A 17,744-nucleotide genomic window follows, 5' to 3' on the forward strand; every position below is an offset into this window, starting at 1 on the left:
GCCTTTGCCGGTGTGCCTCCTGCAGAGCAGGCCGGCTCTGAGGCTCCGCCCTGGGGTCTCCTGGAGCAGAGTGTGCGGAGCAGTGCCCGTGGTCTGCCAAGCAGCGAGCTCTGGATCTTGCAGTCCTGTTTCTCAGCCAGGGTCCAGACTGCCCCTGCCCTGGCCGTGAGGCCCCAGGGAGCCCTCTTCCACAGTAGCCGTTCAGGGGGCATGCCCTCTTTATGCCATCTGCAGGGGTGGGGGCACAGACGGGCCCTCGGCAGGCCGGCTGCCGGGTGCGGACCATGTGTCTGGACCATGTGAACTAACCATGCTGCCCCCACAGATGTGCCCCGCCCCGGCCACCCAGCGCTGATCTGAGGCCCGCCTGCCCGCCTGCCCGCCATGTCTCAAATGCTGCACATCGAGATCCCCAACTTTGGGAACACGGTCCTGGGCTGCCTCAATGAGCAGCGCCTGCTGGGCCTCTACTGCGATGTGTCCATCGTGGTCAAGGGCCAGGCCTTCAAGGCCCACCGCGCCGTCCTGGCCGCCAGCAGCCTCTACTTCCGCGACCTGTTCAGCGGCAACAGCAAGAGCGCCTTCGAGCTGCCGGGCACCGTGCCGCCCGCCTGCTTCCAGCAGATCCTGTCCTTCTGCTATACCGGCAAGCTCAGCATGGCGGCCAGCGAGCAGCTCGTGGTTATGTACACGGCTGGCTTCCTACAGATCCAGCACATCGTGGAGCGGGGCACAGACCTCATGTTCAAGGTGAGCTCGCCCCACTGCGACTCGCAGACCGCCATGATCGAGGACGCCAGCTCCGAGCCCCAGAGCCCCTGCAACCAGCTGCAGCCGCCCACCGCCGCCGCCCCCTACGTCGTGTCCCCGTCCGCGCCCATCCCACTGCTGACCCGCGTAAAGCACGAAGCCATGGAGCTGCCGCCCGCCGCCGGCCCGGGCCTAGCCCCCAAGCGCCCACTGGACACGGGGCCCCGGGATGGCGTGACCGTGGCGGCCGGCGCTGCGGTTGCAGCCGGCATGGCTCCTCTCAAGCTGCCCCGAGTCTCCTACTACGGGGTGCCCAGCCTGGCCACCCTCATCCCCGGCATCCAGCAGGTGCCCTACCCCCAGGGGGAGCGGACCAGTCCGGGGGCCAGCAGCCTGCCCACCACCGACAGCCCCACGTCCTACCACAACGAGGAGGACGAGGAGGACGACGAGCCCTTCGACACCATGGTGGAGGAGCAGTATGGCCAGATGTACATCAAGGCCACGGGTGGCTATGCAGGTAACGGGGGGGGGGGGCCCGCGGGCGGCCTGAGCGTGAGTGGGGGGACGGGAGCCCCACCACCCAGGAGCTTGTGACCCGTCATCAGAGGGGTCTCCTGGACGATGGGAAACCGAGGTCCCAGTGGCCCGGGGAGCCCCTGGGTGCTCAAGGCCTCATGTCCCTGTCTGTGAGCTGTGTGGTCCCCACAGGCCCCGCCTCCCTCCCTCCCCAGCCTCAGCCTTGGCCTCCCTCTGACATCTGCCCTCTCCGCCAGCAGCGGCCAGGGTGCCTGTGAGGTAAATGAGCATCCCTAGGCCCTGTTTGTTTTGCTAGGGAGGGCTGCTCCCCCTTTTGGGAATAGTGAGCCCAAGATGCCAAGCGCCGTGGCGTGGGGAGCACGCCACGCTGGAGACTTTGGGCTCACTGGGCAGCCAGTGGGGCCCAGGGTCGGCTGTCCCCTGCAGACCTGCAGTGTGCCTGGGCCGCTGCCCGTGGGATATGCATGCAGGGCCATGTGCGACGGCCTGGCCCCAAGCACGTAGGCAGATGGACCAAGGGCCAGCGTGGGGTCTCTCTGGGTTCTCCTGCCCTGGTGCTGGAGACAGGGTGGCAAGGCACACACTTGGTCTGGCTCTTGGGACCGCCAGGTCCCCCGAGAGCAGCTACGGCTGAGGCTGGACGGAGGGTCTTGGTCCTGCCTTGCGGCCCTCGCCCCTTCCCAAGCCTGCAGCACCGGCTCAGCCTGGCCCGGTGCCACCCCATCGTGCTCAGGGCTCAGACGTGGTTGGTTGACATGCTGTATGCAGGTGACGGGCTGGTCTCCTGGAGTGCTCAGAGCCCTTGAGCCCGCCTCACACGTGCTTTGCTTTCTCTTGGTGGTAGGGGTCAGGGCAGAGTTTTTCCTGAGATCAAGAAATGGACCAGCCACCAAGTTGGCCCAGATATATTGGACTCACAGTCGTGCACCCAGGTCAGCCTCTTGGCCCTGCCAACGGCCACCCCAGGAGGCAGGGGAGGACCCAGAGCCATCCACCCAGGCACCACAGGCTTGGGGTTTCTGTAGGTTGGACGCTCCGTTGTTAGGCTCCACTTCTAGGGAAGACCCCTTGGCCCACTGGTGTGCCCTGTTGGCCTTGAGGACTCCACTTCACACCAGTGGCTGGACACATCCCTGTGGGTGGTCGGGGCAGCATTAGTTCTGGGCCCGAGGGCAGGGGATGGTCACTGATGGCCGTGATCCGCAGAGTGAAAATGGACTGTCTCCAGGCTTCTCCTAGGACCATTCCTGTGTGGCCCCTGACCCCTCCAGGGTGACCTTGGCCGTGTCTTGTTGGGACAGTGGGCAGTGGGCAGAGTGCCAGGGTGGCTGGGGCAAGGGCTGGTCCGACAGCTTGTGTAGTGCGCCCATCCCTCGGTGCCGGCTCAGCTGGAGCTCGGTTGCCCCTGCACAGGGACAGCCCACCTGCCTCTGGAGGTGTGAGGAGTCCCTGGGGGGGCGTGGAAGGGCTTTGTGGTCGGCAGGGCCAGCAGCTCTGAGCAGCCCTCGCCATGGCTGGGCCTGCCTCTAGCTCCCTCGTGCTCAAACAGGACTCAGTGCTGCGGGGCTGAGGGGCAGGACCCCCAAAGGCTGTTGTGCAGAGGCTTTCCGTGGGCTTGGGGACAGGAAGCAGCCCCGCCAGCCCCTGCCCACTTCCCTGGGGTGCTAGGACGCCGGAGGGGCTATGGGCCCAGCCTTGCCCCTTGGCTCCCTGCACAGCTGTCTGGGCTGTCTCGTGGTTTTTCTCTTCGGCAAGCCCATAAGTGGGGCAGAGAAAGGGGGTGTGTGACTTCTTAGTTAAAATCTAGGTTATTGGCAGTGACGTCTCCGGCATCACTGGTGTGCTGGGGGAGGGAGGCCTTGGGGTGAGCAGTTAGAGGGAGGGCCCGGCCCCAGGCAGAGCCGCCCCTGGGTGCCTGCTCCCGTATCCTGGCTTCCTGGGCTCTGGCTCAGCCCCCTCTGGGGCCATCCTCACACCCACCTGCTTGGGAGACCACAGTCTGCTACCGCTGGCCCGACCCCTGCCAGAGTGGGGTATCACCCCGCCTCTGAGCGGGTAGAGCCTGGAGTATTCTTAAATACCCTCCAGGGAGGAGTCCCTTCTCTCTGGCCTCAGTTTCCTACCTGTCAAGTGAGAGGTTGGTCGGCGACCTCAGGGCCCTTTGCTCTGAGGCTGACCGTGCACCCTGTAGCAGCACCCGCTCCACCACTGAGAGCTGCGAGCAGGGAAGACATCGAAAGAGTGAGGCGGAGTTACCCGCTGCCTCCCGTCCCGGCCCACCTCCACTTGGCGCCGTCCCGGTCCACCTCCACTTGGCGCCTCGTCTCTGGCCATCAGGTGGAGTGCCATCCTTGAGTTCCAGTCCTTTTAGCAAAGGGTGTTTCGGTGGTGCGCGTTTTCTCTCTCTCTCTCTCTCTCTCTCTCTCTCTCTCTCTCTCTCTCTCTCTCTCTGTGTGTGTCTCTCTCCCTCTCTCTCTCTCTCCTCCCACCCCCTGATACTAGAATTGAACCCAGGGACATTCTACTTCCAAGCCAAACACCCAGCCTTCTCTTCTTTTTCTTTTTCTTTTTTCTTTTTTCTTTTTCTTTCTTTTTCTTTTTTTTTTTTCTTTTTTTTTTTTTGTGTGTGTGTGTGTGTGTGTGTGTGTGTGTGTGTGTGTGTGTGGTTACTGGGGATGGAACCCAGGGGCTTTCTGCCTCCAGACCTATATCATATTTTATTTGGGAACGGAGTGTGATTAAGCTGCCAAGAGCCTCACTAAGTAGCTGAGGCTGGCTTTGAACCTGAACAATCCTCCTGTCTCAGCCTCCCGAGTACTGGTATTATAAATGTGTGCCACCATGCCCAGCTTTATTTTTTCTTTGGAAACAGGGTCTTGCTAAGCTGAGGAGGCTGGCTCAAACCTGCATTTCTCCTGTCTCAGCCTCCCAAGCCTGAGATTCCAGGCGTGTGCCCACCGGCAGGTGTTCAGGTTGTTTTCCATGTGGTGTGGGGAATGAGGCCTGGAGAGGCTCCTGTGGTGGGAGAGGTTGCCGGCCCCCCTCCCACCCACCTCAGAGTTCTCCCTGCTGGCCCTCCCATTGGGCAGGACTGGCGGGGCCCTCTCTGCTGCCCCCACCTGGCAGTGGTCTGTCTCTGCCCTTGGGAGAGCACCCTTCTGGGGCCCAGAGCAGGCACTATAGCAGCAGGCCCGGCAGGTCCCTCCAGGCCCTGCGAGATCACCTCACCCTACCCAGCACCGGGAAGCTTAGAGCGAGGTGCAATGGGGCTGGAGCACCTGGGGGTGGTGCAAACACCCAGCCAGGAATAAAGCAAAATGCGAACACGACCGGGGGGATGGGTCACGTAGACACTGTGCACGCATGCTGGGCACTGCGTCCTGAGCTAGAGATTGTAGCATCTGCCTCCTGCCCACCCAGGTGTGGGGTGCAGCGGGGACCAGCATCTGCTGCCCAGCCAGGGACCTCTGCCTCCCCCAGCTGTCCCCCAGAGGGCGTGCCTGGGGGTCGCCTGAGCTCCCGAGGGCTCCAGCCTGGCGGGTGTCTGCCATCTGAGGGCAAGTGCAGGAACAAGTAGGTGGGCCTGGTGGGCCTGGACACGGCCATCTGGGCTGTGCCTGGGGATCTGTTCCCGAGGCCCGCCTGTCCCTGGGTTCCTTGGGCACATTCAGCCTCCCAGGTGGTGGGATGGGCCTGCTGTTGCCTCGCCGCTGGGGGAGACGGAGCACAGGGTGCCCTGGACAGTTATCAGTCGTAGCCAGACAGAGGAGGCCATGTGGCAGGGCCGGGCTGAGCAGGGAACATGCCCGAGGGGCTCCTTGTTCCTCCTGTGCAAGGCAGGGCTGGGCCAGGCACCTCGCGCCTCCCGGGCCCCGCTGGCGGCCCTCGCAGCCCTTCCTCTGAGCCCCCCAACCCAGGTGGGCAGAGGTTCAGTGTAGTGGCAGCTGCTGCTCTCTGGATGTCTGGGACACTGGCCTGCCTGGGCATCGATGCCAGCCCCTTCCCAAGAGGGGCAGTGGCCTGTCCGCTCTTGCTCCTGCTCTGTTCGCTGTCCCCTGCACACTCGAGCCCAGATCAGGGGAATGGGTGTCCATCGCCAGCCTGTGAGGGCTGCCTGAGGCTGGGGGACGCTGGACCACTCAGAGCCTGAGAGTTCCTGGCTCCTGGCCCCAAATGCCTGGACGCACATGGCGGCCCACTGTCCAGGCTCTGCCCACCTGAGCAGACGCCGCCAGGACCTTGGGGTTCGAAGGGGACAGCATGGGGCCCTGCTCCAGGCCCTGGCAGACCCTCGGCCATTGGCACATCCACGGATATGCAGCTGGTGGCTGCCTTGGTCCTGGACAGAGCTGGGGCCGGCTCTGTCCATCAGGGGTGTTTTGGTTTGAGGCTGCCCATCCCTCGCGGCACAGCCTGGCACCTATCCAGAAGAGTCCCCGACCTGGTCAGCAGGTAGGGATGCCCACTGGAGGCTGCTTCTGCTGGTAGCTAAAAACTTGGGGATAGCTGCTTGGAGTTTCCAGAGAAAAGAGAGAACTGGGGCTGGACCCAGGGCACGCAAGCTCCCCCCCCCCCCATAGCCTCTTGGCCTGGGTTGGGCATGGCCACACTGCCTGAGCTCAGCCTTCTTTGGTCTCTGGACTGGTCAGGGTGGGGCCCAAGAAGAAGCCCTGGCACAGGTGGGTTCTCTGGGGTGAGAAGTTCCCACTTTTCGTAGTACTGGGGATCGAACCCAGGAGCATTCTACCTTCGGGCTACACTCCCAGCCCTATTTTTAAACCTTTATTTTGAAACCGGGTCTCACCAAGTTTTGGAGGGCCTCACTAAGTAGCTGAGGCTGGCCATGAACCTGTGATCTGTCTCAGCCTCCCAAGTACTGGGATTACAAGCGTGCGCCACCACATCCAGCTGGGTTCCCTCCTTTTTAAATAGCCAGCAACCAGGAGGAGCAGCTCACCCTGTGTGCTGTCCCACCAAGTGCTGGAGTGGCTGCCCTGAGGCTCCCCAGACCCCCCGGTGCTGTCCCAACGTCCTCCCTGGGCGACTCTGGTGGGGCCACCTTGGCCTCGGCTGCCGCTTGGGCAGGTGCGTGGTGGAGCCCTCCTGCGCAGCCTCCAGCGCAGCCCTGAGCCCCGAGATCGGGGAATTTGGGGTGAGATAGGATTGAGTCCCGGGTGGCACCATGGCCACCCTGGAGGCCTTCGTCACCAGAGCCTCTCTCAGCTGCTGGCATCTCCCTCCTGCCCGGGCCCAGGTGGCCCCGGGCCCGTGTCTGTCTCTGGATGAGCCCGGTGGTTCTAGAGCCTCCGTGTGGACCGGCTACCGTGCTGTGCTTCTGGAGGGGGCTTCCGTCAGCATGGCACCTCGGAGGCCCCTCCGTCATTACGCACGAGCACCGCTCCCTGCACCCCCTCTTTTAATTATTGGAGGTTTAATAAATAATAAATGCACCAAGTTTGGGTGTGCCAGTCGATGAGTTTTGTGTACAAACAAGACCCCCCACAATCAAGAAACGGCATGGTTCGCTCCCCTGAAGTGCTTCCCAGGGTCTTCCACCCCGTCCAAGAGCACTCCCGCCTTGTCAGTACCGCCGGCCGGGAGGACTCTCCGTGGACCAGTTAGCACGCAGGTGCCGCCGCCTCCTTGTGCCAATCGCTCCTGCAGGCAGAAGGGCCGCCAGTGATGGGCCTCGGGCGGCTTCCCGGGGGGCTGCCCCTCCTGTGGCCGTGTACACCGTCTCTGTTTCTCGTGGGTAGGTACTGGGGGTGGAATTGCTGGGCCAAAACCTGGTGTGTCCTAACTCCTGCCACACAGGCCTCCCTAGAGGTCACGAAACAGCAGCCCGGAGAGCCCCAGGTCCCCAGGCCCCCCGCCAGCCTGGGCGATCCCTGCCAGACGCTCGCCTGAGCGGGGCTAGTAGCGATCGTGTGGCTCCGCGCTGCATCCCCTGGGGTACATACCTTTTCCTGTTATAAACCATACTTTAGAACTCTATTGTGACACATTTCTTTGGCTGTTTTGCTGTTTTTTAATGCATTGTAGAGTTCCCTGTCTAATTTGCAAACAAGTTCTTTGTCAAATATATGGATTGCAAATATTTTCTCCCAGTCTGACATACTTTTTTTTTTTTTAATTTTTGTGTGGTACTAGGGATTGAATCCAGGGGACATTCTGCCTCTAAGATACACCCCCAGTCCTATTTTTTTTCTTTATCTTTGAAACTGGGTCTTGCCAAGTTGCTGAAGCTGACCTCAAACCTGTGATTCTCCTGTCTCAGCCTCCCAAGCACTGGGATTACAGGTACACACCACTGTACCTGGCTTCCTTTTTAGTGTGTGTGTGTGTGTGTGTGTGTGTGTGTGTGTGTGTGTGTTACTGGGAATGTAACCCAGGGGCATTCTACCTCCAACCTATACCCCCAGCTCCATTTTGTATTCTTTATTTTTTAATTAATTAATTTATTTATTTATTTGTTTTTGTGGTACTGGGGTTCCTGGAAGCCCTTCTACCTCCGGGCTACACTCCCAGACCTTTTTTTTTTTTTTTTTTTTTTTGGAAACAGGGTCTCTTAAGGCAGCACGGCTGGCTTTGAACCTGTGCAATCCTCCTGTCTCCGCCTCCAAAGTGCAGGGATTACAAACGTGCGGCACCACGCCCAGCTTGTATTCTTTATTTTGAATCAGGGTCTTACTCAGTTGTGGAGGGCCTAAGTATCTGAGGCTGGCCACAAACCCTGTCTCAGCCTCCCAAGCACTGGGATTACAAGTGTGTGCCATCATGCCCTTTTATTATCTTAATGGTATCATTCAAAGACCAAAAGTTTTAACTTTTCATGAAGACCAATTATTAATACTTTGTTTATGGCCAGTGATTTTTATGACCAGTTGAAGAAATCTTTGTCTCCTAACATCCTGAGTGTGTGTGTCCTTATATTCTTGAAATTCTGGCTGTTACGTGCCAGGCTTTGATTCGTCTTGAGTTCATCTTCATGCAGGGCGTAAGATGAGTGCAGAGGGTCTGTCCGTAGGGTGCCCAGTTACTCAGCACGGCTTCCCTCCGGATCCAGATCCTCGATGCGTCGGTCTGTGAGATTCTGCTCTGCTCCTTTGATCTGCTTCTCCACATTTGTGCCAAGTTTACTGTAGCTTTATAAGTATAAATATTTTGTGGTACTGGGGATTGACCCAGAGGGATTCTACCTCCAAGCTACATTTCTTTTATAACCTATTTTATGTTTTTTGTGTTGAAACAAGGCCTCACTAGGTTGATGAGAGTCTTACTACTTGCTGAGGCTGTCCTGGGCTGTCCTGAGCCTGCAATCCTCTTGTCTCAGCCTCCAAGTACTGGGATTATAAACTTGTGTCACCACGCCCGCTGACTGTGGTGGGCGCGGTGGGCGTGGTGGCGCATGCTTGTCATCCCCCCCCCCCTGCTTGGGAGGCGGAGACAGGAGGACCGCCAGAGACCCTGTTTCATAAATATAGAACAGGTCTGGGAGTGTAGCCTGGAGGTAGAAGGGCTTCCAGGAACCCCAATACCACCAAAAAAAAAGAAAAAAGAAAAAAGAAAAAAAATTACTCTCCAAGTCTGGGCGTGTATGTCCTCTGGCTTTGCTTATTTTATTCAAAATTGCTTTTGCTACTCAAGTTCTTTTCTGTTTTCTGGTTTCTTACTGAAAGTTTGCTAAACTGTGGATTAGTGCATTAGTTCTACAGATCAGCTGGGTGCAAACGGCCTCCTTGGGTCACCGAGTTTCAGCTCTTGTCTCTGGGTTTCATTCCCCATGGGACGCACACAGGTCACCGGTTCTCAGCGTGTGCAAGAGCGAGCGGCCAGCACTAAAGTCAATCTTAGAACGCTTTTTTCTCCCCTAAAAGAAGCCCCATGTCAGGCACCCGTCTTCCCAGCGCTCCTCAGCCAGCCAGTCTCTGGTCGCCATCTCAGCGGAGAGCTTTAGTTCTTAGCACTGGGATGGACGGAGCCATAGGGATACCGGTTTGTGTGACTGGCTCGTGGCATTGGACGTCATAGATCATACCTCATTTTTTTCTTGCTGGATTAAAATCCCATTGTGTGAACATATCACATTTTATTTATTTTTCTCAGGTTGTTTCCACCTTGGGGCTATCATGAATCACCGTGCTGCACACGTGCACGTCCAAGCTTTGCAGATGTCTATTCTCATGCTGGCTACCTACCTGGGAGTGCGATCGCTGGCCCTCCGTGTTTTCCTTTTTTGTTTAATTGGATGCATTTGTGAATGACCTGGCTGGATGATGTCACTGTCCAGTTGTTTGCTGTTAGAGATGAAGTTGGGTTCCATGTGTTGACTTGCAGCTGAGAGTTCTCCAGGCTTTCTGCAAGTTCCTTGGGATTGTCTACGTATGCCACCGTGGCCTGTGGGAATAGGCCCTCTTATTGGCAAGCTTTACTCCAGGTCGGGTGGCAATGAGGAGCACAGCCACGGCCTCAGTCCCAGGAGCAGCATCCTGTGTTTTATCCTCAGGTGTGCTGTCCAATGTGGGTCTCGCATAGACGCCCTTTATAAGTTTGTGGACACTTCCTTCAAGGTGACTGTGAGTTTTCTAATTTTATAAGTGTGCTGAATTGCGGTTCCTGCGTGTATGTTGAACTATCCTTGCATTCCTGAGACTAAGCCCATTTGGTCATTGTGTAGTATAGTATAGTGTTTATATATCGCTGGGTTCAGTTTGCTAATATTTTCTCAAGGAAGTTTGTGTCTATGTTTGCGAAGACTTCTGATCTGCAGGGTTTTTTTTTTTATAGTGTCTTTATCTGGTTTTGATATGGCAGGGAACATGACTTATGTTCCCTTCCCTTTATTTTCTGAAAAAGTTCATCATGTTTGGTGTTATTTCCCTTTTTATATATATATTTTTTCACTGGGGACTGAACCCAGGGCCATTCTACCTCTGAGCTACACTCTTGGCCATTTAAATTTTTATTTTGAAACAGGATCTCACTAAGTTGCTGAGGCTTCCCTCGAACCTACAATCCCCTTGTCTCAGCTTCCCAAGTATCAGGGTTACAAACATATACCACCATGCCTGACTGATTATCAATATTACTTTAGATACAGGACTGTTTAGATTTTCTCTTTCCTCTTGTGTCAGTCATAGTAGTTCGTGTCTTTCAGGAAATGTGTTGTCTATATAGACGACAAGTCACTCCAGCTTGCTTTTTTTTTTCTTTCCTTGTCTTACGGCACATCTTTAAAAGGTCCACCTTTTGATCATGTATGTACAGCAAAGGTCTTTAGTTTTTCATGTACATTTTGTGGTTGCCTTTGGTTTGTTTTTGTTGTTGTTGGGTTTTTTTTGGTGGTACTGGGGTTCCTGGAAACCCTTCTAGCTCCGGGCTACACTCCCAGACACCCATTTTTTTATATTTTTATTTGGAAACAGGGTCTCCTAAGCCAGCACGGCTGGCTTCGAACCTGCGCAATCCTCCTGTCTCCGCCTCCCAAGCGCGGGGATTACAAGCGTGCGCCACCACGCCCAGCACGTTGCCTTTGGTTTTGAGGGTAGAGCCTAGGTCAGCCACGTGTCCTGTGTTCAGGGCGGCTGAGAGCCACCTTCTTGTCCTTGGACGGCTCTAGAGCTTCAGTCACCCCCGTCCGTTCTTCTCTGTCTTTGTGTCTTTTCAGGCTGCTTTCTGCCTCTCTCCTGGACTCCAGTCAAGACTGTGGTTGTCCTGCAGGCTCTGTTTATTTATCAGCTGTTTAGCCTTTCCCCTTTAGAACATTCACATTGAACACTTTTCCATGGTTTCTTTGTGCTCATGGGAGAAACCCATGTTTCTGAAGTTCCGGCTCTTTGTTTTGTGTAGTTTCTCTGTCTCCCCTCATCGAGTTCCCCTTCTATTCTGCGTTCCGTGCTCCACTCGAGTTTGTGAGCGTCTGCGGCCTTTGTTGGCGACTGCGGTCAGCCCGCCGTTCGTGGCCATCTCTGTTGACCGCTGCTTCTCCTCCGCGGGTCACCTGTGTGTGGTTCTTCGTGTGACCGCTCATTTTTCGATGGTGGCTGCACACCCTGGTGGTGCATCCACAGCTTGCTGCCGTGAATCCCTTTCAGCACTGTTGAACTGAATTTCCATAACGTGATGGCATCGAAGACCTTCCGTGGCTTCTCAGCCATTTGGATTTTCTCCTTTGTGAAGCGCCCGATTGCGCGTCTTCTTGGACTTTTTTTGAAAAGTGCATTGTTCACTCTTCCCCTGAAACTATGTACATACTCTCTCTGCTCTCAGTTGGTGTCCTTTCCCAGACACGTGCTGATATCTTCTCCTAGCCCGGTGTGGTGGCACAACCCTGTAATCCCAATACGTGGGAGGCCGAGACAGGAGGATTGCCGTTTTGAAACCAGCTTCAGCAACTTAGTGAGGCTCTCAGCAACTTAGTGAGACCCTGTTTCCAAATTTAAAAAAATAATAAAGTAGGCCGGGCGTGGTGGCGCACGCTTGTAATCCCCGCGCTTGGGAGGCAGAGACAGGAGGATCGCGCAGGTTCGAAGCCAGCAGCACACGCTGGCTTAGGAGACCCTGTTTCCAAACATAAAGTATAAAATAGGTCTGGGAGTGTAGCCCAGAGGTAGAAGAGCTTCCAGGAACCCTAGTACCACCAAAATAATAATAATAATAATAATAATAATAATAATTAATAATAATAATAATAATGTAGGACTGAGAGTGTAGCCTGGAGGTAGAAAGCTCCGGGTTCCACCCCAGTACCACACACACATATACCCCCCCCCACACACACACGTGCACACACATGTACACACATGCACACACATAGTCTTGCACTGTACTTTTCATTTTCTTAATATAACTTTATTATTATTATTATATTATCATTATTATTAGTGCTAGAAATAGAACAAAGGGCCAGTGCACACCAAGCCTGGGCTTACTACTGAGCTGCACCCACAGTTCCTCTTAATATAATTTTTTTTTTGTGTGTGTGTGTGTGTGTGTGTGTAGTACTAGAGATTGGACCCAGGGGCATTCTACCTCTGAGCTACACCCCCAGCCCTTTTTTTGTTTGTTTGTTTGGAAATAGTCTCACTGTGTTGCTGAGGCTGTCCTCAAATCTCAATCCTCCTGTTTTAGCCTCCTAAGTAATTGGATTACAAGCATGCACCTCCACACTGGCCTCTGAATATAATTTTTTTTTTTTTTTTTTGCAGTACTGGGGATGGAATCCGGGGACATTCTACCTCTGAGCGACACCCACAACCTATTTTTTATTCTTTATTTTGAAACAGAGTCTCACTGAGTTGCAAAGGGCCTCACTAAGTAGCTGAGGCTGTCCTCGAACCTTGATCCTCCTGTCTCATCCTCCCAAGTATTGGGATTACAAGCATGCGCCACCATGCCTGGCCCTCTTAATATAATTTTGATGTAAAGTTTATAAAATTTTAAAAATCAATAGCAGCGTTTATAGCCTACTTAAAGAAATCTCTTGCCAAGTGTGGTGGTGCATACCTATAATCTCAGTATTTGGGAGGCTGAGACAGGAGGATCACAGGTTCAAGGCCAGCATGGGGTAACTGCGAGATCCTGTTTCAAAATAAGAATTAACAAGGGTTGGGGTTGGGTCTCAGAGGCAGAGCACCCTGGGTTCAACCCTCCCTCCCTCTCTTTCTCTTTATCCCTCCCCCTCTCTCTCTCTCTTCCTCTCCCTCCCCCCCAATACACGGGCACACAAATGAGAAAGGGAGGGAAGGAGGGAAGAAAAAGGGATGTCTCCTTACCACGAGGTCATCACATTGTCTTCGTGTGTGTAGGACAGAAATGAAAACTTGCTCTGCTTTGAAGTCACTTTAGGTGTACAGGAAATCTGGAGACAAGCGTGTGGCCGGCTGCTGCGCCTTCTCCCAGGTTCAGTGATGGCAGAGCCCACATTTGCAGCCTCTCCTCCTCTCTGCACAGTTTACCTCTAAACCACGTGAGAGTAAGCTGCTGACACCAGCCCCGAGCCAGGGCGTGCTCTCCTGCAGTCCTGGTGCGGTGGTCGAGGTTTGAGAGACTCGTGTCCACCCCGCCGCGCAGTAATCCAGCTGCGGATTGCCTGGTCTGTGCTTGCATTCCTGCGGTCAGCCCCGGACACCCCTGGACAGCACGCTCCTTCCCGACCCCATCAGCCTCGGACACCCCTGGACAGCACGCTCCTTCCCGACCCCATCAGCCTCGGACACCCCTGGACAGCACGCTCCTTCCCGACCCCGCGGTCAGCCCCGGACACCCCTGGACAGCACGCTCCTTCCCGACCCCATCAGCCCCGGACACCCCTGGACAGTACGCTCCTTCCCGACCCCGCGGTCAGCCCCGGACACCTCTGACATTCTATGGTTATCAGCTTTAGTGGCTTTTTTCTGGAGGAGTGTCTCTGCCTTCATTGTCCGTCCTGATGAGGACCCCTCTGAGCACACGCACTGTCCAGCTGCTGGGGAAGGCCATCCCAGTCCTCTGTGGGGTTCGCCCAGTTTCATCCCAGGCTTTGGTCAGGTGCAGCCAGCTGCCGTTCCACAGGGCCAGGCCGTGACTTCACACATCGTGACCCCAGTTTGGCTCAGCGCTGGCGACGGTATTGGTGAAGGTGGTCTCTGCCGGGTCAAGCCACGGCCTGCGTCCCTCTTTGGGGGGAGAGGCTGAGTAGCCACCTTCCGCGTTGGTGTAGGGACGGGGTTCTCACCTCCATCAGCCGCTGTTCGGACAGTCGCAGGAACCGTGATTTCCAGCCCCACGACTCCCACGTTTATTAGTTAGCAGTCTTTTGTAGCAAAGAGCTCCCACTGATACCGCCCGCTGATTTATTTTATTCCTTCGTCTGTTGCTATGATTTATTTACCACAAGTGTAGAGGGTTTTTTTGAAAAGCATTTTCTTACTGTCTTGCTCAGCAAAATATCCCAAGCTTATTTTACACTTTCTCTTCTCCAGCCCTGGAATCAGTTATGCTTCCTTTCTCTGGGGAGGGATATTTATGGTTGTTGTTTATTTATTTATTTTGCTGCTGCTGGGCATCAAACCCAGCGCAAGCATTCTGCTACGGAGCCACGCACCAGCTTTTGTGGTATGAAAAACCAAGATCTAGGTGCTGTGTTTGCTCACTGCTGTGAAACCATCTTTTTTAGCAGTTAGAGTGAACGATTCATTTATTTAGAAATCACAAGCCAAACGTGGTTGCGCATGCCCGTCGTCCCAGTACCGAGAGGCTGAGACAGGAGGATCCGGGTTCGTGGCCAGCCTCAGTTACTTAGTGAGAATAAGAAAGAGTAGGGCACAGAGATTCCTCTAGCACGTCAGAGGCCTTGCTTCCATGAGTCCACATCTGGATATGGTGGGGCACACCTGTAGTCACAACTATCTGGGAGGTAGGGATAGAGGTGGAGGTAGAATTCCTCTGGAGTCGGTTCTGGGAGGTAGAGGATTTGAAGACCAGCCCTGGCAGCAAAGCAAGACCCAAGACCTTACTCCCAAACACTGTGACGATGATCGCAAAACCCAAACACTCCCCTCCAAATCCTGAGTTTGTTTATTTATTTATTGTGTGTGTATGTGTGTGTGTGTGAGAGAGAGAGAGAGGGAGAGAAACGAGGGGTGGAACCCAAGGACCTTCTACCTCTGAGCCATACCCCCAGAATTAATTTTATTTGGAAACAGGGTCTTGATAAATTGCTGAGGCTGGCTTAGAACCTGCGACCCTCTTGCCTCAGCCTCCCAAGTACTAGGATTGCAGGTATGCGCCACCACGGCCTCCCACATCCTGGGTTAAACTGTTCTCTGACCATCCTGCATTGGCCTCCAAGGAGGTAAGGCCTGAGTCTCTGCAGGGCCCGTGGGCGTGGCGCGGGCCCTTGTGGGCGTGGCTGGTGGGCGTGGCGCGGCCGCGGTGGGCGTGGCCGGGCACAGGCTCAGGTTTTCCTCTCGACACTTGGCGGTCCTCCTTCCACTCACTGAGGAGCGCGTCCGCCCTGCCTCAGCAGCAGAGTGCCCGCGCTGTGCCCGGGGTCTCTGCACCAGGCTTCACCACTGAACTCTGTTTTTTCCCGTCACTCCCTGGCTTACCTATGCTGGTATACATTTTATTTTCTTGATTTAAAAAATATTTTCAGTTTTTTTATATTCTGTGTGTGTGTGTGTGTGTGTGTGTGTGTGTGTGTGTGTGTGTTACTAGGGATGGAACCTAGGGCATTCACCTCTGAGCTACACCTCCAGCCCTATGTTGCAGGGGGGCCTCACTAAGTAGCCGAGGCTGATGGTGAGCCGTGATCCTCCTGTCTCAGCCTCCCAAGTACTGGGATTACAAGCCTGCGCCACCATGCCTGGCTCAAACATTGATCTTTTTTTGAGAGAGGGGATACTGGGGATTGAGCCCAGGGGTATCCTACCTCTGAGCTACACTGTAGCCCTTTTTATTTTGAAATCGGGCCTCTCTAAGTTACTGAGGCTGACCTGAACCTGTGATCCTCCCATCTCAGTGTGTCACTGTGCCCAGATTCTCCTTGGCCACTTTTTCCCTTTTCTTATGCTTTTTGGAATCGTGTCGCCAACTGTTACACTCACAACTACCAGCCTGGAATCTGGGGCTGCCTTGACTCGTGGATCCGCCCAGGGTAGTGTGACATCTTTCCAACATCAGGCCCTCGGCTCCGGGGATGGGGCGGATCCCTTCACTTAGTTACTTCTTTCTCAATCTTTCTGGGAATTAGTTTGTGGTTCTGGGAAATAGTTTGTGGTTCTCTGCATATCTTTTGTTAGGTTTATTCCTAGAAATTCCATTTTTTTTGTGTATTAATTACATGGTATTTAAGTTTTTCTTTTAAATTTTGTGTTGCTAAAATACAGAAACAAGTTGGATTATTTTACAAATCTGGTCGCCTTGCCAAATTTACTAATTTACTCTAATAATTTATTTGCAAATGCTTTTGGACTCCCTGCATATATAATCAAGCCACCTGCTAAAAGTGACAATTTTATTTCCAATGTTAGCCTTTTCTTGCCTTTCTTGCATTGTTGAACTGGCCAGGATTTCTTGTAGATCCCTGTCTCATTTCTGAACTCAGGAAAAGCACTGGATACTTCCGAGTCACTAATTAGGATACCTTAACTGTGGTACCTCTTAGCAGATTAAGGATATTCAGTCGTTTTCCTCGGTTAACTTTGAGAAAGCCTTTCCCCAGATGCAGCGCCACGTGGCTTAGCGATGGGGTACGTGGGCAGCTGCACCCCCTGTGAGCACGGTGGGTACTTCACGAGTGACGGTGGCGAGCCCTAGGGCGCCACGGTCCCGCGCGTGCTCCTCCACGGACTGAAATGTCTGTGCGTGGCCCACCGCCGTTTGAGGCCGTCCTGTGGATTTCCTCTGGTCCTTTGCAATGTACCTAGCGCTATTGATTGCTTTCTCAAATCTTAAGGCAACTTTGCATTCCTCTGGATCCAGTTTACTAACCTCCTCCTGCCCGTTCATCTCTTAGAAGCGGAATTTGCAAAAGGGGCCCTTGGCACACTGGGTATGTAGAGATTGCGAAATCACTCAGCCCTCTCCGTCCCGCGCCCAGGCCCCTCTGGAGCTGCAGGAGTACGGCCCAGGACGAGGACGGGCTTGGCCTGACCACTGCAATCCGGCCCCACGCCCGTGGCCACAGCACGGCCTCGCAGCTCCGGAGGCCGGGAGAGGCCGCGATGGAGGGCAAGTGCAGGAGCAGGCCGTGAGCCCCTCCGCACCTTCCTGCTCTTTCTTTCAGGTTTTTGCCACCGTGTGCGTGAGGGGGCGCCCTCTAATGTCCTTTAAGGTAACAGTCCATGTTCTAATACAAGGTTGTCTACCCTCAGAAAATGAGGTGGGAATGATCTCCTTTTTAAGGTGTTTACTTGGTTACTTTTGGTGGCCCTGGGGTTCCTGGAAACCCTTCTACCTCAGGGCTACACTCCCAGGCCTACTTTATATTTTATTTGGAAACAGGCTCTCTGCCAGCGGCTGGCTTTGAGCCTGCGCGGTCCTCCTGTCTCCGCCTCCCAAGCGCGGGGATGACAAGCGTGCCCACCACGCCAGGCTTGTGTCAGTTTTGATATATTGTCTTCTAGAAGTTCTCAACTTCATCTGATGTTCAAAGTGAAGCCGTTCCAATATGTACTCGAGACCTTCACATCTGTAGCAGAAGGGGCATCGCGTGTCTTTGGCCTGCTCTCACACGCACAAGCCGAGGATGGAGCGTACGGATTTTTAAAAAAAGTCGCCAGGGCGGGGTAGCGCACATTTGTCATCCCAGCACTTGGGAGGCTGAGTCAGGAGAATCACAGTTTTGCAGCCAGGCTCAGCGACTTACTGAGGCCCTGTTTCAAAATTAAAAAGTACAGTAGGGCTGGAAGTGTAGCTCAGAGGTAGAATGCTCCTGGTCGACCCCCAGCAAACGTACATGCGTGTGTACA

The 17,744-nt window shown here is 54.6% G+C and overlaps 1 protein-coding gene across 1 annotated transcript in view; it reads left to right on the forward strand.

Annotated features, from left to right (window-relative positions):
* Positions 1-345: 345 nt before the first annotated feature.
* The window catches only part of NACC2 (NACC family member 2), a gene marked incomplete at its 3' end in the record, with an annotated part of 33,260 nt that continues 15,861 nt past the window's right edge, over positions 346-17,744 (forward strand). The window contains exon 1 of the mRNA XM_080709348.1: positions 346-1,270. Within this exon, the coding sequence (XP_080565474.1) occupies positions 385-1,270 (886 nt within the window). The 5' untranslated portion in view covers positions 346-384. The remainder of the gene's footprint in view (positions 1,271-17,744) is intronic.

This window comes from Muscardinus avellanarius, assembly GCF_963383645.1.
Source record: "Muscardinus avellanarius genome assembly, chromosome: 13".
Classification (NCBI taxonomy): Eukaryota; Metazoa; Chordata; class Mammalia; order Rodentia; family Gliridae; genus Muscardinus; species Muscardinus avellanarius.